General features: G+C 43.0%; 1 protein-coding gene across 4 annotated transcripts in view; it reads left to right on the forward strand.

Moving 5' to 3' along the window:
* Nucleotides 1–22828, forward strand: part of NOX4 (NADPH oxidase 4) — a 195478-nt gene that overhangs the window by 22305 nt on the left and 150345 nt on the right. For all 4 annotated transcript variants that reach the window (XM_090030601.1, XM_090030598.1, XM_090030599.1 and 1 more), the window contains 5 exons: nucleotides 60–157; nucleotides 769–796; nucleotides 10872–10944; nucleotides 13811–13891; nucleotides 21042–21270. In XM_090030601.1, the coding sequence (XP_089886727.1) occupies nucleotides 60–157; nucleotides 769–796; nucleotides 10872–10944; nucleotides 13811–13891; nucleotides 21042–21270 (509 nt within the window). The remainder of the gene's footprint in view (nucleotides 1–59; nucleotides 158–768; nucleotides 797–10871; nucleotides 10945–13810; nucleotides 13892–21041; nucleotides 21271–22828) is intronic.

Raw genomic sequence — 22828 nt, forward strand, 5'->3', positions numbered from 1 at the left:
TCACTTTATAAGACCTACAAAATACAGTTTAGTGGTCTGAGTTTTGTTTGATTTTATAGTTGTACATGTTGCTGCTCACCTGGTGAATGTCCTTAACTTCTCCCAGAACTATACTGAAGATTTTCTGTCACTAAATGCAGCAAACTATCGCGATGAGGTGGGTATCTGCTCTTTTGTATTTTTCTTGAAATAGATGGAATTTGTTTTATATATTACTGTTTCTTTGCGTGGTCTGTGGTCTTTTGCGTCCCCCCCCAGAGATGACTTGTATACCTGCAGGGGTACATGTACCACAGTTTGGGAACCCCTGTGGTAAATGGGGACAGTACTATCTTATGTCAGGGTAATTTACTGCAATTAAATGCATGTGTAGACCCTGACAGCAGGTGTAAATTGCACCCATTCAGCCCAGCCAGCCAGGGAGCCAGATTTATGCCTGCCACCTAGACACATGGCTCCTCACTTTCAGCACCCTGGTTTCCAGCCAGCCCCTCCACTGCCCAACACCATTATCTGGAGCCCAGGGCTGACCCCCCATGCTCCCTGCCAGCCTGGGCCTGCTCTACCCCAGCTCAAATTGGTGCTGTTCCAGGCGCACATGTAGATACTATTCCCAAGAGTAGTTTACTGCAGCTCAAACTGCTCCAGAGTTTATTGTTTCACATTAATTGCATGTGTAGACCCCCCCCCTTTATTATTATTAACTATGAGGGTGTATAAATGATACTTACTGACTTATGATGGCCTGCTTGGTGTCTGTTTTTTCAGGATCCTCGGAAACTCCTTTTCACTACTGGTATGTTGGTTACTTTATTTGCAGAATGTTGATGAACTAATTAGTTAATATGGTTTTCACAGTGCAATAAAATCAGAAATATATCCTGCTAGCCAGAACATTGGCCTAGTAACAACATATTAATCTCAGTTTTGCCATCCAATATGCAGGGAAAACCTCTGAAATCTGTGGGATTTACTTCCATGTCTTTAAGGGAAGAGTTTGGGTCGTTGTGTTACTGTGGGGATGTAATAAGATTTTAACATTCCTTAGATATATACAGGACCTGTCAGGTTCCATCTAAGTCCAAGACAGTCTCCTTTAACTTCAGTGGAAGAAAGCTGGGTCTTTTAACCTTTGAAGAAGAGAGAAAATGAGGCTAAAGGTGGATCTTCTAAGTCAACCTAGATCTAGGTGGCCAGCCTGGAGCATGAGTGTTACAAGTGGCACAGGCATTTTAGTGGAGCACATGACAAATTGGACAGGCAGGCAGCACAGCAGCATATAGGGCAGAAAGCAGAGGAGGAGCCTGGACAGGGAGCATAGAATAGGGAGCAGAATAGCAGATTGAGCAGAGGGAGGAGATCAGAGTGGCACGTTGGGAGGATTTAAGGCTAATTTCACAAATTCACAGATTCACAAAGTTTAGGGGTGAAAAGGACCTCACGAGGTCATCAATTCCAGCCCCCTGCTCTGGGCAGGAAAAATTGCTGGGGTCAAATAACCCCTGCAAGGTGTGTATCCATTCTCCCTTTGAAGATCTCCAGGGTAGGTGCCTGCACCACCCCACTGGGGGTATATTCCAGAGTCTGGTCACACAAAGCGTGAAGAAGTTTTCCTTTATATCCAGTCTGAAACCTTCTTCTAGGAGTTTATGACCATTACTCCTGGTTTTCCCTTGGGGCACTTTGGTAAGTAGTTGTTTGCCTAACCCCTGATGTTCTCCTCTGATATATTTGTAAGCTACCACCAAATCCCCCCGAAGTCTTTTCGTTTCTAGGTTGAACGGGGCCATGTCTGTCATCTTTTCCTCATACGGCTTGCTCTTCAGGCCTCTAATCATTCTAGTGGCTCTTCTCTGGACTCTCTCAAGCTTCTCCACATCTTTCTTGAAGTGTACTGGTCAGAACTGGATGCAGGTGCTCCAGCTGCAGCCTCAGCAATGCCGCGTAGAGTTGGAGAATAATTTCCTTAGTTTTGCTGGAGGTGCATTGGTTGATGTATGCCAGCGTACTGTTTGCTCTGCTAACTGTAGCATCACACTGGTAGCTCATATTCATTTTATGTTCAGTTATGACCTGTAAATTTGTTGCGGCTTTTTCCGCCCCAGATGAAGCATTTTACACTTCTTAGTGTTGAACAGCATCTGGTTCTGGTCTGCTCATTTAACTAATCTGTCTAGATCCACCTGGATTGTCAGCCTACCCTGATGCATGGCTACACTTCCCCACAGCTTAGTGTCATTGGTGAACTTTGCCAGCAGCACATCTGCCAGCAAGGTTGGTCCCCGCTGTCCTAGGCTCTCATACTGTAGAGCAGTATTAATGGAGACTTGTCAACATAAGGAAAACCTTATGGAAATATAAGAGGAAGTTATTTTCCATAGCAAACAGACTGGATGCAGGGAGTAAGTAGGGAAGGCAGGACCCTGATAGCGGCTTGATAGCTAGTTCTGGAGTTCTTGTTGCTACAGGGCCTGCTTCAGTTAAGTGTTATGGGTCATCCAGTCTTACCAGGTGTAGTGTCTTTGATATACTGAGCATCCTCAGTTTCTTTGCCTGATTTCAGTGAGATCTTAGAGGAGCCATTTGTTATATATCAGCCACATTTGCCTGTGTGAACATAACCTGCCTTTCCTTTCTCAGAAGTCAGGAGGAAAGAGTTGCTCATTCCACTCTGGGGGATTATATAACAACTTCAAAGCTGTTGTCCTTTGGTTGAGGAAAAATTGTTTCAAGCGGAGATTCTGCATAATATTAAAAACAAATATCTGGGTGATTTATTTAAGGAGCAGTTCAACTTTAGAATGATTTAAATTGAGAGGCAGGAATGAGCAGCAACAATAAACATTCAAAATAAGTGAACAAAGGTTTGATAGTTTCATGGTTTCTAGGGTCAGAAGGGACATGAGTAGATCATCTAGTCCAACCCCCTGCCATGGCAGGAAAGAGTACTGGGGTCAAATGAGCCCAGCAAAGTGTTCATCTAACCTCCTCTTAAAGACCCCCAGGGTAGGAGCCAGCACCACTTCTCTTGGAAGCTGGTTCCAGATCCTAGCTGCCCTGACTGTGAAGTAGCGCCTCCTGATATCTAACCTAAACCTACCCTCTGGCAGCTTGTGACCGTTATTCCTGGTCACTCCTGGCGGTGCTCGGGGGAACAGGGACTCCCCCAGTGCCTGCTGGTCCCCTCTGACTAGTTTGTAACAGGCCACTAGATCCCCCCTCAGCCTTCTCTTGTGGAGGCTGAACAGGTTCAGTAGCCTCTCCTCGTAGGGCCTTCCCTGCTGCCCCCCAATTATGCGAGTGGCCCTCTCTGGACCCTCTCCATGTTGTCCACATCCCTCTTGAAGTGCGGCGCCCAGAACTGGACGCAGTACTCCAACTGCGGCCTGACCAGTGTCGCATAGAGGGGGAGGATCACCTCCTTGGACCTGCTCGAGATCCACCTGTGGATGCATGACGAGGTGTAGTTGGCCTTCCTGACTGCATCCCCACACTGCCGGCCCATGTTCATCTTGGCATCAATGACAACTCCAAGATCCTTTTCTGCCTCTGCACTGACAAGAAGGGAGTTCCCCAGCCTGTAGGTATGGTGCCGGTTTTTCCTCCCGAGGTGCAGCACCTTGCACTTGTCAGTGTTGAATCCCATCCTATTCTCATCTGCCCACCCTTGTAACCTGTCTAGGTCTGATTGCGGGCTATTCGTCCCTTCTAGCGTGCCCACATCCCCCCACATCTTAGTGTCATCAGCAAATTTGAACAGGGTGCTTTTTACCCCCTCGTCCAAGTCACTGATGAAGATGTTGAACAGTGCGGGCCCGAGGACCGAGCCCTGGAGAACCCCACTGCCCACGTCCTTCCAGGTTGAGAAGGACCCATCCACTACCACCCTCTGGGTGCGGCCCTCCAGCCAGTTGGCGACCCAGTTGACTGTGTGGGTGTCGACACCACAGTCCCCCAGTTTCTTAATGAGACCGGGGTGAGAGACGGTGTCAAAAGCCTTCTGGAAGTCCAGGAAGACTATGTCCACTGTTACCCCTGCATCTAAGGATTTGGTGATGTGGTCGTAGAAGGCCACTGGGTTGGTCTGACAGGACCTGTTGCTAATGAACCTGTGTTGGTTGCCCCTAAGCATGACCTCCCCTGCTGGCCCCTCGTGGACATGGGCCAGAATAATTTTCTCAAAAAGCTTGCCCAGGATCAAGGTAAGACTAACTGGCCTATAGTTTCCCAGGTCCTCCTTCCTCCCCTTTTTGAAGAAGGGAACCACATTGGCCCTCTTCCAGTCCTCTGGCACCACACTAGAGTACCACAAGTGCTCATAAAGCCGTGCCAGGGGTCCTGCAATGACCTCAGCCAATTCCCTCAGCATTCTGGGGTGGAGATCATCCGAACCAGCTGATTTGAATACATCCAGTCATTCCAGAAGCTGCCTAACTAGTTCCTCACTAACCCTTGGCCTCGGTGTGCCTCCCCTGGGGCCTGAGGGGGGTTCAGCAGGGGTGGGGGGTGTCTGTTCCGGTTCCTGCTTAGGAAAATGGAGGCAAAGAAATCGTTAAATATGTTGGCTTTGTCATCTAGTGTGACGACCAGATTTCCTAACGTGTCCTGCAGGGGTCCCACGTTACCTGGAACCTTCTTTTTACCCCCTATGTATTTAAAAAAGGACTTCTTGTTGTCCTTAATCCGGGAAGCTAGCCCCAGTTCCATGTCCACCTTGGCCTTCCTGACTGCCCCCCTGCATTACCGAGCAGGGGTGTTAAGGTTGTGCGCACTGAATGCAGAGCACCTGTCCAGGGTGGGACAGAGACCCTTGGTCTGATCCCTCCTTAGGCAAAGCTCCCTTTGGTGTCCAAGGGCCTGATTCACTTAGGCTTCCGACCTTGTGTAGTCACCCGCACCTATAGCAAAGATAAAGCATTACTGGATTTTGCAGTGTTTGGAGCAAGGCCACACAGAATGAAGCCAAAAAAATGTTTTGTCCGACTAAGGGCTGCAGGAGAAGTTTCTGAATCTCTTAGTCTCAGCTCATTTGCTGGGCTTAGTAGTCTGTGGAAATCAGAGCTTTGAAATGCTCTGAGCCAAACTCAGATAGGGCTGCACGTGTAGATGCAGTATCAAAAGAAAACTAGCAAAGTTATAAACAGCAGTCTAAGTTAAGCCTGGGGTATAAGTGGGTTGGATCACTGATTTGGGACTTAGTAGATATTCAAGGTAAGGGTAACTCAAAGAGGGGGGAGAAAAGAAGTGTATTAAAACCCACATCTAATAGGATGATGTAAAAATCCTTTTGAGGACTTTGAAGGAGCAGAGAATGATAGCTTTACAGATCAGTTTAGGGATGATGGTCCTTGCATAATAGGCAGCATGATGGAAAATATGAAAGTGCATGTAGGAGAAATATGGACCTTGAAGGATGTCATCTATGCCAGAGTAAAAGGAACAGTGTATGGAGGTGAGGTGTGAAGAAATAAAAGCAGCTAGATAAGTTGAGGTGGGGCACAACAGAGTTAAGGGGGGGATTTGTAAGTGAGAACAAAAAATTGAATTTCATGTAGAAGACAAAAGCAAGCATGTATGTGAATTTTAAGGACTGAAGGAAGGGCTAGCAAGCTGATGTTAGCAGCTGTAATTTGAAATGGGTATATATGCCAGGGAGTGCAGAATGCTTTGGTTATATACTAACTGAAAATTTAAATTAGAAAAGAATAACACAAAGGAAAATGTGAATTTTCTTGTAACTCATTTCTTCTGTTTACTAAGGCCAAGGATGAAATCCTGGTCACCAAGAAGCCCATGCCACAACCTCTCTTGACCTTGGGTGAGAATTTCATCCTAAGGTTTTTAAAGGCAACTTGTGATTTTTCAGTGCCGGTAAACCAAAGGCAACTTGAAGTGCCCTAAAGGGGGTCAGCTTCTCTGCAAATGGGTGATCAGCAGTTTCTGACTATAAGATCCCTGTGAGCCCCCAAAATTGAAGCACCTAAAATCACTAGTCACTTTTGAGATTTCTGACCTATACAGGTGAGCACAGTGGGCTTGGTCCTTTACCAGTAAAGGACCTCGTAAAATGAATGGAAGTTTAGACTTGAACCCCCAAATTTCAATCCTGGATCACTCACTGCAGTTGCTTCTCACAGGTTTGGCTCTGCAGGTGAAAAATTCAGGCAAAATGCCGTGTCACACAAATGGATTTCAGCATTTATCATATAACAGGATAAAATGGGTCCACAACTGATCTTAGCTGCAGCTGGCATTGCAGTTGATTTGCTTGATATTCTTTTGCACTGACCAATTATTTTCTTCAATTATTTTGCTTAGAAGAGCCCTGAACTTTAAAAAGACAAAAACTATGACTTCACACAGTATTTAAGATGTGGGTGTACCATGGGTTTGTATAATTGCATGATGATGTTCTCTGCTCTGTTTTCTATTCCCAGCTTAATGATGCCCAGCATTCTTTTGGCTTTTTTGGTTGCTGCTTGCATGTTGAGCCGACATTTTTAGAGAACTGTCTACAGTGACTAAGGTCTCTTTCCTCAGTTGTAACAGCTAATTCAGAACTGAGCATTGCTCATGCATAGTTGAGGCTATTTTTCCCCATGCGCATTACCTTGCACTTGTCAGCATTGAAGTTCATCTGCCATTTTTTTTCTCACTCAGCTTGGTGAGATTTTTTCTGCAGCTCCTCTCAGCTTGGGACTTGACTGCTTGGAATAATTTGGTATTATCTGCAAAGTCTGAGGTTTCACTGAGCACTCCCATTTCTAGGTCATTGATAAAAATGCTAAACAGAATTGGGCCCAGCACAAATCCCTGTGGGACCCTGCTTTTGATTTGCCTCTATCCTGAGAAGTGACCATTTAGCCCTATCCTTTGTTTCCTATCTTGTAACCAGCTTTCAATCCACGAATGAATGTTTCCTCCAATCCTGTAGCAACACAGTTTTTCTAACAGCCGTTGGTGAGGGACGAGGTTGAAAGCTTTTTGAAAGTCCAAATACAGTATGTCAGCTGAATTCCCTTTGTCCACATGCTTGTTAACACGGTCAAACAACTCCAGCAGTTTGGTGAAGCAGGATTTCTCTTTACAAAAATAACACCGACTCCTCCCCAGCAGATCATTTTTGTCCTTGTGACGGTTGATGTTATTTTTTATTATAGATTGCACCAACTAGCCAGGGATGGAATTGAGACTCATTGGGTGCGTCTACACAAGATGCTACAGCGCAGTAGCACTGGGAATAAACTGTGCAGCAATTTTACTGCACACTAATGCCGGTAATACACATAAGGAAGTATTAAATGACTGCGCAGTAACAACTGCACAGTCCGCTGGACGTGTAGGCCAGCCACTGGTCTGTAGCTCCTAGGGTCACCTCTGGAGCCCGTTTTGAAGACTGGTGTTATGCTGGCAACCTGCCAGTTATCTGGCACAGAGTCTGTTTGTAAAGATAGGTTACATAGTGTTGCCAGCAGTTTTGCAATTTCACCTCTGCGTTTCTTCAGAACTTTTGGGTGAATGACATGGGGTCCTGGTGACTTACTAGTGTTTATGGGTTTGTTCTGAAACGTTGTGTGTTGTCACTTCAGTGTGGTCCAACTCTTCAGACTCATCTACTAGACAGGATTGACCTGGCATGGGAATTTCCCCAGTATCTTCTGCAGTAAATGCCATTGCAAAGATTTTGTTTATGATTGAGTTCACCTTTTACACCATGTTCATTTAATGTTCCCAAAGATTGTCAGCTGACTTCCTGCTTCTGGTGTATTTAACAAGTTTTTATTATTAATTTTAGCATCTTTTTTTAGACTCGTCTCCAGTTCTTTTTTGCCTGTCTTATTTTGCTTTTATATTTGACCTGCCAAAGTTTGTGAGCTTTCCTAATTTTCCTCATCTGGACATTTTTTGAAGGATGCCTTTTTGCCTTGAATGGCCTTCTTAACTCTGCTATTAAACCATGTAGGGGTTTTATTGCCTTTTTGATTTGTAGTATACATGTTTCCTGAGCCTGTAATACAATACTTTTAAACAGCTTCCAAATTGCCTGTAGGTTTCTTTTTTGACTTTCTAACTCATTTCCTCACTTTCGCGTAATTTCCCTTCCCAAAGTATCTGTTGTCATGGTGGACATTTCTGGCTTCCTCCTTCCTCCTTGAGTGTTGAACGTGCTTGTGTTATGGTCACTATTACAGAATAGCTTCCCAGCTCATTTCTTCAGCCAGGTCCTATGTGTTGCTCAGTATTAGGTTTAGAATTGCTTCTCCTTTTGTGAGCTCCAAGATGAGTTGTTTTAGAAAGCAGTCCTTTATAACATCCAGAAATCCCATCCCTCTCCCTGATGAGGTGTTTACCCAGTCTATGTGAGAATAGTTGAAATCTCCCATTATTATTACTTGTCCTATTTTAGCATCTTCTTTAATATCCCTGAGGATATCATAATCCTCTTCACCTTCCTGATCAAGTGGTCAGTAGAATAAGTCTACTTTTATATTATTTTTATTCAAGTATGGAATTTCTACCCACAGAGACTCTATGGTACTTTACCTTTCACATATGATTTTTATGCTGTTCTTTCCTGTGCTTTCCTTAACAAAGAGTGCCCTTCCTCTACCTTCATGTCCTACTCTGTTATTCCTATATAGGTTGCAACCAGTGTCCCATTGAGTATCACCTTTCACCAAGTCTCTGAGATGCCTACTATGTCAAAGTCACCATTTAATACCAGACATTCAAGTTTACCCATGTTATTTTTTAAGCTTTTGGCATTTATATAGCTGCACTTATAAATTTTGTCCTTGCTTACCTGCCTGTTACTGTATTTGATTGGAATTCTAGATGTTCTGACTTATCCTTACTATTGTACACAGTTATTCTGTATCTTCAATAATACATAGCTGGTTGGATCATTGTGCTGAACAAGTATTTAGTTTTGGCTCAGTGCCTTGGGAGGAGGTCTCAAGTGGGTTCTCCAGGAGTCTCTCCTGGGTCTGGTATTGTTTAATATCTTCATTAATGATTTAGATAGGGGGACTGAGTGCATGTTTAGCCAATTTGTAGATGGAACGAAGTTGGATGGAGCTGCAGACACACTGGAGGGCAGGGCTCAGATGCAGAATGGCTTAGATAGCCTGAACAAATGGTCTGCAGTCATTCAGATGACGTTCAGAAAGGACTAGTGCAAAGTCCTGAACTTGGGTCAGAATAATTACTTAAATACAAGCTGGAGAATGACTGACAAGGCTACAGAGAAAGACGAGGAGGTTACAGTAGACATACACTGCATATGGGTCAACAATGTCCCCCTTTGCAAAAAACCCAATAGTATACTGGGCTGTATTAATGGAAGCATCGACTGCAAATCAAAGGAAGTGTTTTTCCCACTCTATTCAGCATGGATGAAGCCTCACCTGGAGTACCATGTCTGGTTTGGGGCCCCACTCTTCAAGAAGGATGTCAGCATATTGTAAAGTGTCCAGCAGAGTGTGATGAAAATGATTAGAGGCCTGGGAGACAAGACATATGAGGAAAGGCTGAAAGAACTAGGGTTGTTTAATCCGGCACAGAGAACATTGAGAGTTTGGTAACAGTTTTCAAATACCTGAAGGGTGATTACAAAGAAGGCGGAGATGGCCTTTTCTCTGTGGCTGTAGGGGATAGAACTAGGAACAAAGGCATGGGTGACTGGTGCCTCCTGAGTCGGGGGGGGGCATATGCCCTCCCAGCGGCCAATCAGTGACTGTGTGGGGGGCATCTTGCCAACTGGGGGTGGGGTTCCACCCATGGCCCATGTCAAAGTACAAGCTGTGCTCCCAGAAGTGCCAGCAGCCTACCTAGAAGTGCATCTCCTGGTGCCCCCACTCCTCGACCAGCACTCATGGGGAGGCACCAGCACTCCTGCCTGCCCTCACTGCCTGTCGCCTAAGTAGGGAGCGCTGGCTGTCAGGGGGTGCACCAGCCCTCTGAGGGGGTGCACATGCACCCCCGTGCACCCCCACGTGTCACCACAGAACAAAGGTGTTAAGCTTCAGCAGAGGAGATTTAGGTTGGAGATAAGGAGGAACTTTCTGAGTACAAGGGTGGTTAAGCATTGGAACAGGCTACTAGAAACCTTGCAAAACCTCACTCCTATGAATTTTCCAAGCACAGGGTGGACAGACACTTGACTGGGATGGTTGTTAGGGATGATCCTGCCATGAGCAGAGGGCTGGACCTTAGGGCTGCTTGCAGGCGTGAAAAAACACCCCCATGCACTTTACTTTAAACTTAGTATGTTCCTGCACTCAGCCCAGCACATGCCCAGAAGAGGCAGCACATTAGTTCAACCCAGCTTGGCAGTGTCTGTGTAGATCAGGCACTTTAATAGGGCTTTTTTGACACTTCTAATAGTTGATTAAATCAGCTATTAGATAAAAGCACCAAAAAGCCCCGCTGAAGCGCCCAATATATGCAGACACTGCAGAGAGGTTGAACTTACGTGCTGTTACTTATGGTAAAGTACATTTTTTCCCCCACATCTGGAAGCAGCCTGATGACCTTGTGAGAGTTCTTCCAGCTCTACTTTCCCAGGATCCTGTGCCACAAGGGGGTACAAAAAGAGGGACTAAGAGTGAATTGTAAATTTGAGATGTCTGTCTGTATACATAGAGTTTAATGCAGTGAAGAAAATATTTCCTCCAGAGCTGAGAATAGTGGTGGAAATTGCTTAGCACAAAGTATTCCAAGATGATGTGTTGAATTGCCTGTGAGCAATAAACAAGTCAAAACAACTTGAGGCATCATTTGTCTCGCTAACAAAGATCGCTGTTTTAAATGGTCAGAAAAGACCAGTATAACTTTTCCTAATACAATTTAAAATCTGTTTTTATATCTAGTTCCTGGGTTGACCGGGGTCCTTTTGGTGCTAGTTTTATTCCTAATGTTTACAGCTTCTACATATGCTATCAGGTAAGAATGTTTTTAAATATTATGCTGAACAATATCATCTGAGCAATTGCTTTTTCACACTGATTGAATGGAATGTTGAGCATTTGTAATAAGCATTCAAATAAGTGGTTAAAAAGTATCAAATTCCTTGTTTCCTATGGTGGTGAATTCTAAGTGCATTCAGTAATTCAGAATTCAGGTGCATTTAGTAAAATCTGGGTAATTTGTCACACCAAGGGGACTCGTAATGATAACTAGCTCTCCATTAGTGACTAATTATGAATAGTTTCCAGCTTTTTGTGAGCTGTGTTTTTCACGGCACATTGCAAGACAGTAAAGAATGATTTTTGCCATATAATGAAGAAAAAGTATGTTTAAAAAGTGCCAGTTGTACTCATTCCGGTGTGTTATATGAGAATGATGGTGATACAGATAAATGCTTAATGTAGATTTTTAATTACAAAAATTCAGAGTGCTTGCTATGTAAGAATGATGGAATTAAAAAGTCAATCAAAGAGTTTTGTTTTGCATTGTTAGATGAACTCTTTACCAAAGTAGAAGGTAATTCTGCAACAGGGAATTGGAATATAGTTGACTGTCTATGTCTTGTTAAGCCAAGAAAAATGCACCAACTAGTAAGACTAGCATGTAAGTTATCCCAGTAGCTCATTAACCAGATTTCACTGTCCTAATTTTTGGAATAAATATTTCTAATGTAAATTTTCATAGCACTGATTTCTCTGGTCAGTTTGAAATTTAGGTGGTTTCACAATATGTGTTGTTTTATTCTCCCCCGTTGCAGTGTAAAACATAGGAAATTAAGTAAGTACACAGGAGAAGTAGTGAAGTTAATCACATACAAAGTTCTGTCAAATGTAAAAATTTAGTAAAGTGAAAAAGAAAAAAGAGGATAATACTTTTCTTGAACTCGTGGATGTTACCTGTAAGAACAAGTTGATACAATATTCAGACAAATCTCTTTTAAGTAGGCTCTATCCCTTTAACAATCTAATAAAAATTTAGTGTAAATATTTAATTAAATACATTGATCTTTTGTATTAACTTTTGCTGCATATTAATATTATTAATGGAAATGATGTGGGGTGAAGGGGATAGAGAATGAGAGTCCTCTTTCAGTTCAGATTCCCTGGTTAGGGACAGAAATTACACATAAACCAGTATAAGTGTTTGGAAACTATTTCAAATCTGTAACACAGCAGAAGTTCAGTGCACATAAACTGCTTTCAAAATGGCTGAAACCAGTTTAAGATAAACCTGGGTGGATGTAATATCAGACAGACTTAACTAATTTAGGTTAAATCGGTTTATTGAAGTTCTGTCCCAGATCCCCTCCACATTCAAGTTAACTCACAATTGCACAGCATCTTAGGGTGCTTAGTACCTCCCTCACAACCTGCCCCCTCCCCTTTGCAGGGTGCATGGACTAGTCTTGGCCCAAGCTGGTCTGCTTCAGCCGAGCGGGGACGCGCGCTGTAGCACCTCCCTGGTTTCTGGCCCGAGCCACTGCAGGCATGTGGATGCATTTCTGGAATCAAAAGTGAATGTTTGTTCACTTGCTTATCGGTCCAATCTATGCAGCTTAGACTGAACTGCGAAGATTGAATCAATTCAGCCTCAAGCTTTCTGATTGTCTGTACTTAGCCCCTGTTGGGAGCATTGCGGGCTTGATCTGGCTGTGTTTTCAGGCCCTGGTCTGGGACTGTGCTTGAACATGTACAACAGTAAAACAACAGGATGTTCGGTGCCCAGCAGGATCAAGCTCCAGGTCGGTAGCCGTCATAACCTCAGATCTGATAATGTAAATGCTTATTATAGTCCTTCCAATATAAGGCATGCTTTTTAATACAGAACATTTCTTTAAAAATAGCTTGAAAAATGTTTATATGCCGTTTGTCTTTATGTTGATTGGTTTTATTTTCATTAAATTGGGAATCAGAAATTTTGGGTGTGTGTTAAATTGAAGGGTGTCTTGTATTTGAAGGGATCCATTAATAATTTGTGCAGCATCGATCACATAGCAGAGATAATGGAATGGAGATTGCTTGTGTAATGTGCTAATGTATGTGGTCCTCTGTTTGCAGGGTTTTGATTATATCAGGATCTTAAGGACATGGCTAGATCTAATGGAGGAGGGTAGTCCTATTGATGCCAGTCAGGTATCTGTTTAAAGACCTGGCAGAAATAGTGCCCTTAACTAGGTATTACTATTATTAGACCCTGATTCAGGAAATCATTTAAACATGTACTTAATCACTTTTCCTGACACAGATGCTTTTCTTGAATTAGGACCTTAGCATGTAGTTGGGAGCTAAAGTGCTGAATTGCAATAGGATTATACTGCACCATCACTTGTTTCAAGATGAAATCTCAGACATAATTGTGCAGAATGTTAGCTGGGTGAAAGGCTTTGCTTTCAAAGTATAGCTCATTTCATAAATGAGGGGAAAAACCTACCTGGTCACTTAGTATTGTTGCAGCTCTGCAAGGTTTTGCCAAAAGCAAAATCTATTTTCTCCAGTATAGGGCCAGTATCATTTAGAAAATAACAGTAGTGCTTTTAAATAAAAGATGGAAAACTTTGGAAAAAAATTGAAGTTGCAGACATGTTCTTGGAAATCAAGAGTACTTTTAAATTTCCTCACAATCATTTAATGAGCCAGGCAGCCAACAACCTGTCTTTCCAAGACAGGAGGCCATGTGCTAGTTACTGCCCATGTTTTTATTGTGGTCTCTTGCCTCCAGTCTCTCTGCCCTAGTTCATGAAGAGCTCATCCATCTCCTCCTCCTTTCCCGCTAGCTAGTGTCAACTCTGCCTGAGTATATCATGTCAGAACAGGATTGAACCACTATTTTTTTTCTTTTCTAGGACTTCAAACTATGATATTTTTTGGTATACCCACAACCTTTTCTTTGTCTTCTATTTGCTGCTGATAATACATGTTTCTGGGTAAGTAACCAAATAAAACCACCTTTTCTTTAAGCACAGGCAAGCGGGCACTGCTTACAAGGATCTTAGGGTGGGCAGTGGAGAGGACTGCCATGTTGATGACTTTCTATTGTGATCAGTCGTTCAAATGAAGCTTATGTTGTGGTTGGAGCATTGCATGGTAGAACAAATGAGAACCAAATAGGGTTTTCAGGATTTTCACAAGTAAAAGCTGAACCTAAGCCCAGTCTCCATCCATTGGTAACTAAAATCTTGTCTAATTCAGTCCCTGCATTTGGCCTTTGGGAGTGTGAAGTAAGGTTGTTCTCCCTTCCTTTGTCTCTACTTCTTGTCTGCAGTTCTGCTTATTGTTGAGAGAGACTAATCTTCAAGGCTATGGTCAACAGTTATTTTTCTCTCATCAGCCATTTTAAACATGAATTGTACAGGTGCGGAAGACCACACATGGTGCAAGGTTGTAGAGTGTCTCACCAATATAACTCTTTTGCCAGATTCTTTGCTGATACTCATGGGCACAACCCCCCTACAAGTCAGAGCAGCTGCACCCATTTTTATCATAGATAAGGCCTATGTCTGAGACCAAAATTGGGTATAGGGAGGGAGAAGTGTACTTCAGCAAGGGTCATTTTCACATTCCAGCAAGTATCTATGAATCTGGGAGTGCAGGGATGTCTCTGTAAATACTGGGGATGTCTACACATGCCCTCAACTGCGCACTTTTACTCCACAGTCATTTAGTACCTGCTTTAGCAAGTACTGATCACTTACTTGTTATTCTTATGTCAGTCTAGTAAGATCCAAAAGTTATTCATAATTCAGTTATTCATAATTCAGTCATTTAGCACTTGCTTTAGCAGTAACAGCCATCATTGTGCAGTCCCGGAGGTGCATGGGTCGTTTCCGACCCTACTGCACCACAGCAATGAGCCATGATGCCAACGCTACGGCGCAGCAGCTTTTTGCTATGGTGCAGTAGCATCAGCATCATGGCTTGTGCCTGCCGTCTCATGTTGATGTGCCCACTGTGTTATACTGTCTGATGCTGAATTATGAGCAGCCACTGGATCTTACTAGACTGATGTAAGAATAACAGGTAAGTGTTTCAATAGAGCACTCAGTCAAATGAAATAAAAAAAGAGTTCAGAGCAATGAAAGGTCCTGTCATTCTTAACAGCTTCTGTATTTTTTGCTAGAACATGTTCCATTTTGTTAAGGCTCTTGCCCAACATCTCCCTTTGCCATATGAAAGATCTAACAGGAGAAATCGGCAAGCCAAGGTTACGTTTTGTACTGAATGTAAGGTGGCCAGTCCCCTTGGCAGAGTTCTCCTGTTGCAGACTAAATGGGGGAACTGGTGACAATTACTATGAGTGAAAGTAATTGAAAAAGAAAAACCCTAAGGAAATGAGTTTCCTTGTGTTTTATCAGTTATAGTAGCAAGGTGTTCCTTGTGTGATGTGTAGGCTCAATATTTTGAAAGATACTTATATTTTTAATTTATGGTTATTATTATTGCTAGTACCGTCATTGCACCTTTGAGACCTCATCATAGGCCAGGCCAAAAAACCCCAAAGTTTACAGTCTGAATGTATGTAAGACAGGAGGCAGCAGATGGAAACAGCCCAGCAGCAGGGCTTGCCACCTTTTCCATGTTCTTAGTAAAAAGCTGAATTTCATTTAAAAAACATGTGGGCAGATTTTAGCTGATACCTAAAGTGACTGCTTCCGTTCTGCTCTTGTTGAAGTCTTGTGGGAGCTTTGCCATTTAGTTGCAGGGACCAGTCCTTGTTCTCATTGTACTTTGTAAAGAGAAGGGATTTGCTCTGATATTTTTACCCACGATGGCCAACTTCTTTTCAGGTCGTGTTGTAGTTTTGTTAACCATCCAAGTACCATTATGGGTTTGAGTGTGAGATTTGAATGATACGGGTGGCAGTGGTACGGGAGGGTGAACTTCCAGGGATCACGTTCCTTTCTTGTCTCCCCATATTTGAGTACCTCTGTTTAACGATTGCACCTAAGGTAGTGGCAGCTGGAGAAAGGCCATCAGCCAGACTTCAAAGGACCTGAGTTGCAAGGTATCTAGGGAGAGGTTTCTGGGATTTGTGGGTAAATGGCTGCTTACAGAGACCAAGTTTCTTTCCATCACTGGAATGATGGGGAAGATTGTGGTGACTCAGTATTTTGTGCTCATCTACATTAGTTTGTCTATTGTTAAGCCAACAATAGAATAAAGTCAGTAGCAAACACAAACTGGATGCTTCCAGGGCAAATGTAAGGATTACCAAAACATTTGGAGCCAGTTCCTCAGCTCCAGTAAATTGTTCCAGAGAAGTCAAAGGAGCTATTTTGATTTATACCATCTGAGTATTAAACCCTTGTCCCTGCTATCTCTAGACAAAGGCTTATATGACTTCTGAAGGGTGAACAAGTCTGACGATTTTGTCTACACATTGGTCTTGATCGGAACCAGGAACATGAAAGAAAAACCATCCGAGGTTAGCAGGAAAAGGAGGAGAGGATAATCATCATAGACACAAAATTAAATCAGTTGCCATTACAGTTGTTGGCTTGAGTGGGGCTAAATACTAATTAATAAGGATTAAACTCATGCAGTGATTTTTTTTTTGGCATGGGACATTCATGACAGATGCCTTATTGTTGAATAGTGCTGGCAATATGAAGTTTTGTTTTTTGTAAACACTGAAATATTTTATTTTAATGGCTGATGTAAGATGAAAACTATTTCTGAAATGGTTGTAAAAATTTTGAAAAGTTAAAAATCAGATAATTGTCAGTACAAATCAGTAATTTCAACTTTTTCTTTACAAAAACTTCTGGTTTTTAAAAAAAAATCCATCTTTTGATAAACACATACATTTTGCCCAGATTTAACATTAAGTTATTTACTGTGAGGATCTTCTTTTATTATGTGTTTCTCCAGAGTTTAGAAGAATAGAGTTATAATATTTTGAGGTATTAGTTGTTACTATAAAAAAATAATAATGATAATAGCCTGTATAAATAGGCATATCTTCAGCGATTTCTGGTCTGGTGAGGATGATGAAATAAAATACTAAATAAATATTGAGAACAAGATAGAAAAATATTAGTTTTCTGTGCTTCCTGTGGATTCACATTAAAATAATAGAAGTTAATGATTAGACAAAGGAAATTTGATCTTTTTTAGGAAGATATATTCCATTTCCTTGCAGATCTTCTCTTAGTATATCTGCTATCTTTCCAGTTTTTTGCTAATTTTATTTAATGAAAAAATGGGACTTCCAGCTTTAGGAGTCTATTTCATAACTAAGTATGTTGTGCTGTCAGGAAAGAGTAATACTGAATAAATGGAAGATTTGGAAATTAATGATATAAGATTGAGGTTCAGTTTAAAACTTTTGAATTCATAGCATATCACTGAAGATGCCAAGATGGAAATGGCACTTTCTAACCAGGTCCAGTAGTTTTTGATTAATCAGTAATACATAAATATTATTTAATTTGTAGATATCCCAAATTGGATAAATTGCCATATGGACCATTGACAATGTCATAAAATTATCTTCTTTTGATCCTGAAATCTTAATGAGTAGCCAAATGGTGTTCTTTGGGTTTTCCACCTTTTATTTTGTTAGTATGTATCTAGTTACAATTTCTACCATGAGCCTATTATGAGTGAGCAGATTGCTTTTTATTAAATAGCAGATTCATTCATGAATTGCGAGGTGAAGTGGAACCACAAGAGGCCTGTGCATGACAGCTTGCAGTGAATTATTTTCAAATTTTAATTTTAAAATTAAATTTTAAATTCTTGTCCTGGTTCTCCCTGTGACACTTGGCATCTGCTTTGTTTGATTAAGTCAAGGATGCTTAGATCCCATTCCATATATAGGTTTACCCCATCACTATGATGTTTGACACAGGAAAGAGCCATCATTTGGCCGTCAACTCTTTGATGGTTGTCAATCCTTGTGCTCTGGTCTGTCTACTTAAACGGCTTCTATTTGTATAGTATCTGAGCTTCTTATAGTGATTGATGTATTTATTACAAGGTATTGTGAGAGAGTGCAATGCTCTTATCACCATTTTACAGATGGGGAACTGAGGCAGACTAAGATCCAAAGCTTCAAAAGTAATTTAGGCACCTGATTGCCATGGAAGTCAATGGGGGAATTAGGTGCTTCAGTTTCTTTGAGATGTCTAAATTCACCCTGAGTCAATTGAATTATGGTCTATCAAGTCTTAAAACTTCTCTGCTATCCCTTAGACCATTGTTTTTCAACCTTTTTTGTATCAGGATCCATTTGTAAACATCGAAGGCCAGTCTGGACCCAATAAAGAGTTTAAATAGAAAACAGCCCTCCACTCCTGCTGGTGCTCCTCACCCCTGACCCTCTGCTCCTCCACGCCGGATCCCTAGCCCCCACAGTGTGTGAGACAGGGGTTGAGTGTGTGGGGCAGGTGCAAGAAATAGCGGATGGGGCAGGGGTTGCATCGGAGGAGGGGAGCCATGCTGCTCTCACCTTCTCTTGCTTCCAGTTGTTTGTGCATCCACCAGGCTGCAGCTCTACTCTGCCAACATGGCCCGGCTGCTGCCTGTAACAGGGGGCCTTCCTGGGGCTGGTCTGCCATTGGCCCACCCACCTGTTTCTGGGCCAGCTGCCTGCCTCACTCATCTGCCATGCTTTGTCGTTTCTTAATTGGTTCTAATGAGGCGGGAGGCTGCGCATTCTTGCCCCAATGCCAGGGGGCGCTATCTGTGGCTCTGTTCCTCCCCTACACCGCAGCCCAAGCCTCGCAGATGGCATTCAGGTGACACAGTGCTTCTGGCCTAAGCTTAGCCCTCATTGTCAGGTCTCAGACACATGCATTCATACTGCCCTCCTCTCACTAGGGCCTCTCACTCTCCACCCCCTCTCACAGGGTCTCTTTCATGCATTGACAACTTATACCACCTTGCTCCCTCTTGTAGTGGGCCCCTTTGGCCTTAGGTTTTATCTAGTGCACACCTTGGGTGGCAGATGTACTGTCTTTGGGGCCTCTCCCGTAACCCTCACTGGGGTAGTGGCCAGCCAATCACTTGACTGGGGCCAAGCTTGCCCTGCCCCTCCCAGGGCAACTCTATACAAACTCACACACACACACAGCCCTTTGGTTTCCCCTTCACTGGGGCTTCACATCCCTACCCCTTCACTGGGGGCCTACACTTACTGGGGCTCCATATCTTCCACCCCCTTACTGGGGCTATGGGGCTTCCCTCCCCAGTGGAGGCTTAGGTGGCTGTAGCCATGGCTGGCCCTAATTTCTACCCACAGTGATGTGGGGGCTAGGGATTATTGATGTGCCCCAACCTGCCTTCCACTGGGGTGGTAACTGGTCTGGTATTTTCCTGGAGGCTCCTGTGCTACTGGGAGACCCACCAGGCCACCCACTCCTGGCAGGGTTAAGTTTTAGGTCATGCCCAGGACCAAGAGCCTCCTGCTCCTACCTATAGATCCTCTCATACAGCAGCTCAGCCAGGCAGTGTTTCTGCCTGGCCTACCAGCAGTAATCTGCTCTGTTTATGTAGTGTCTCAAAATGGTGCCCAACAGTGCCCTGCCACACTGCTACTGCTTCCCTCAAGCCACAGCTGTACCCTGGAGAGGAGGTGAGGTGGCAGGCACTGTTGCGTGTGCCCCCTTCCCTCTTGACACATCATATGTGCCCCCCTTTTCCTCTGCTGCATCACCTTATAGATTTACCTGCAGGGAGCTGCAGGAGTTACGTGGCTGCCATGTGCAATGTTCATGTGGGCATGCGCAAATGCACCTGGTGCCCCCTTCCTGACTGCCTTCTTCTTGCTCCCACCAGCCCCAAGCAGCCCCTTGAAGGCTGGAACTCTGCCAACCTGCAAGGGGAAACCTGTAGTTTCCCACAATTTTCTCTTTTAAAGGAAAATCCATTTTTAAAGTGTGTTGATCCGTTTTTAAAAGTTTGTTTGCAACCCTTTCATATATTCTTGTGTCCCACTTTTGGGTCATGGCCCATGGGTTGAGCAATACTGCCTTAGATCATGCTGGCAATGTGCCTTGGAGAGCAGTTTAGGTGGGGACTCTGGAACAGCTGGCGGGGCTGGTGTGGGTAGAGCTTTGGTTACTTGTTTGAAGGGGGGAGCTGAGAGCATCCATTGCAACATTGCCCCCCCCCAGCACTCAGGAGGCATAATGCAATAAACTGACACATCTCACCAAAGATTGCAACACAGGCAGCGTACCTCCTTTCCTCCCTGACAAAGCTGTGCCTCTTAGAAGAAATTACGTGGCCCTTTCTGTTTCTAGCATTCCAGTTTGTGAATTTGTTATAATTGTCATAATTTGAACCCAGAATTTTTGAGAGGTAAAGAGGGCTGCAGATAAACGAGGAGTTTCATTATTAGCTGAACCGATTCATTTTCCCAATGGTTCGTGCACATTTTGAAAGGTTTTACTGATCATTTAGGGGTTTTTTTTCTTTCTAATTTCTAGCTGTGGCTTCAGAAGCGTGTGCCTTCATTTTAATAGAAATGCAATTCTATTGTAATAAACAAAGTCAGGTCCTAAAGAATAATTTGTAATTTGGATCTCTGACTTTGATGGAAGAAGTTTATATTCTCTTCTGAAAGGAAGGTATTCAAAAGCATGATATTTCTCATGTACAGGACCGCCATGTAAAAACATGAGAAAGATTGAGTGATGGGAGCTTTTGCTGCAGTTTATAACTTGGCAGTATTCTTTGGCTGCTGTTGTTAAAGATTGTCTTGTAAAGGGGGCTTGTGTGATGCAGGGAGTAGGACTGAAAATAGCCTTGATCTGATTGAATTGGAAATGAAGAGGAATTAAATAATTACAAGGCTCCCACAATTTCTCCTACCCTCAAGCTATATCAAGCTTTAGGCTGTTCAATGGGGAAGTGCCAAGTGAGCTGGAAAACTTAAATCTTCCTTCCAGTGACAAAAGGATCTATTGTTGAAAAGCTTCAGTCTTAAGTCAAACTCCTGGAAGTAAAACTAAATAAAAATGCTTGTGTAAGATCAGCCTTGATATTGCTTATAAAGTCTTCTGCAATTTAAAGAGAAAAAAAATTGTTAAATTTGATCACTGCTGTAGTGTCTTTTCTCTTTTCTTGCAGAGGAGTGCTGAAGTACCAGATTAACATACAGCAACACCCTCCTGGATGCTTTAACCCCAACAAAACACTCCAAGAGACTATTCCAGAGCCAAAAGTTTTTGAAGAGTCTTTTCCTGAGTATGCTACTCAGCCTTTCCCAGAAGGTTTAGCGGAGAGAGCCTCATTCGTACAAATGAAGTTTGAGAGAATTTGTACCGAGGAACCCAAGTTCCAGTCACACTTCCCAGAGGTCTGTATGATCCGACATTTCAGGTATTACAAGCAATGCCAAGACTTTCAGTCAGCTATAACCACTAATTGTTGCTTTTCCAGACCAGATGGTTTAATAATGGAAAATATTATTAAAAGCTTTTCAGACATTTGTAGTTTGGTGGGGAAAAAACAGTCTGTGTTGAAACCTTGGACCACACTCTAGCATGGTGTGCAGCATACATGGAAAAATTACAGGAGCTGAGAAATTAACTGAAAAACTTCATTTTTGCCATGTCTCCAGGCATCTGCTGGCACTGTTAGACAAGTTGCTCCCAATTGTCATACAGAATTTTAGCACAGGTTTATTAATTATTTACTGATATAGATTTGTAGGAGCTTTTTTACAAGCATTTTGAGACTTCGGCTTAGTTGAAATAATTAAACTCCATTTTATTCTTTTAAGACATGCCTTAAAGATATAACCAGAGAGACAGGAATCTTTTTATGCATCTTACATGCAATTGTTCTTGATTTAGTCGTGTCAGCAACTGGGATTCATTCCCTTAGACACCATGCAAAGCTTAACAATGGAGGGTGTCATAGACCAGGGGTTAGTAACTTTCAGCTCAGTGCCTGGATTTGGCCCGTGAAACAATTGCATCTGGCCCACAGAGCTGGGGCTTCAGTGGTTTCTGGTACAGTGAGATCTTTGCTCATGTAGGGCTGCACCATTGCTGAGTGGCAGGGAGCTTACCTATCCTGCACACAGCTATGTGGCAGAGAGAGGCAGTGGTGCCCAGGTCCTCGGATCTGTCTTGGATCATACTGGCCCACCATGGGGAAATGCTGCTGACTGCTGTTATAGACTGAGACCATTATCTTGCAACAAACTCCTTGTATGTGGGGTCCTATTTGAAATCAAAGGGGTCATGTGTGTTCAAGGTTTCACTTGCACAGAGTTCTGTGCTGGATCAGGGCATAATTGGTGGCAAAATGTAATGAGGAGATGCAACAGACAATAGGAAAATATTGTAAGGGATTAAAAACAGTTCATAGTGGCCATCTGCCTAGGCTTTGTTAGCTGGCAAGTCCTGTAGGTCTTACATGGGTTTGAAGGAGAAGAGGATTGGGTGTTACATGTAAGGAAGGAAACATCCCTTCAGCGCAGGTCACCTGTCTACAGTGTATAAGCAGATGTACAAGCAACTGAGAGTGCCATTGTTGGCTGAATTGTAAAACTGATATGGTACCTGCCAAACTGAATAAGTGGGGGTATGGACTTATAAAGAATCTTACTGCATTCACCTTCAAGCTTGAATTTGCTCTAGCAGAGAACAGCAACCAGAGGTTGGATGCAAAGAGAGAAGTGGTGTGGTCAGAAGGATGGTCTGGGAAAGGCGATTTTAGCGGCAGTGGTGTGATGGGACCTGACAGCTAGAAGACAGTAAGAAAAGATGGAGCCTAAGAATGTGCTAGAAGAAGCAGTGGCATTGAGAAACATCTTACAGTGATCACATCTTCAGTATTTTAACAGAGTATTTAATCCCATATGATAGTCACTGCCTTGATTTTGCAGGCCAAGGATAGCCTTTAGG

Source organism: Crocodylus siamensis, chromosome 1, assembly GCF_052110815.1.
Source record: "Crocodylus siamensis isolate JL-2025a chromosome 1, ASM5211081v1, whole genome shotgun sequence".
Taxonomy (NCBI): domain Eukaryota; kingdom Metazoa; phylum Chordata; order Crocodylia; family Crocodylidae; genus Crocodylus; species Crocodylus siamensis.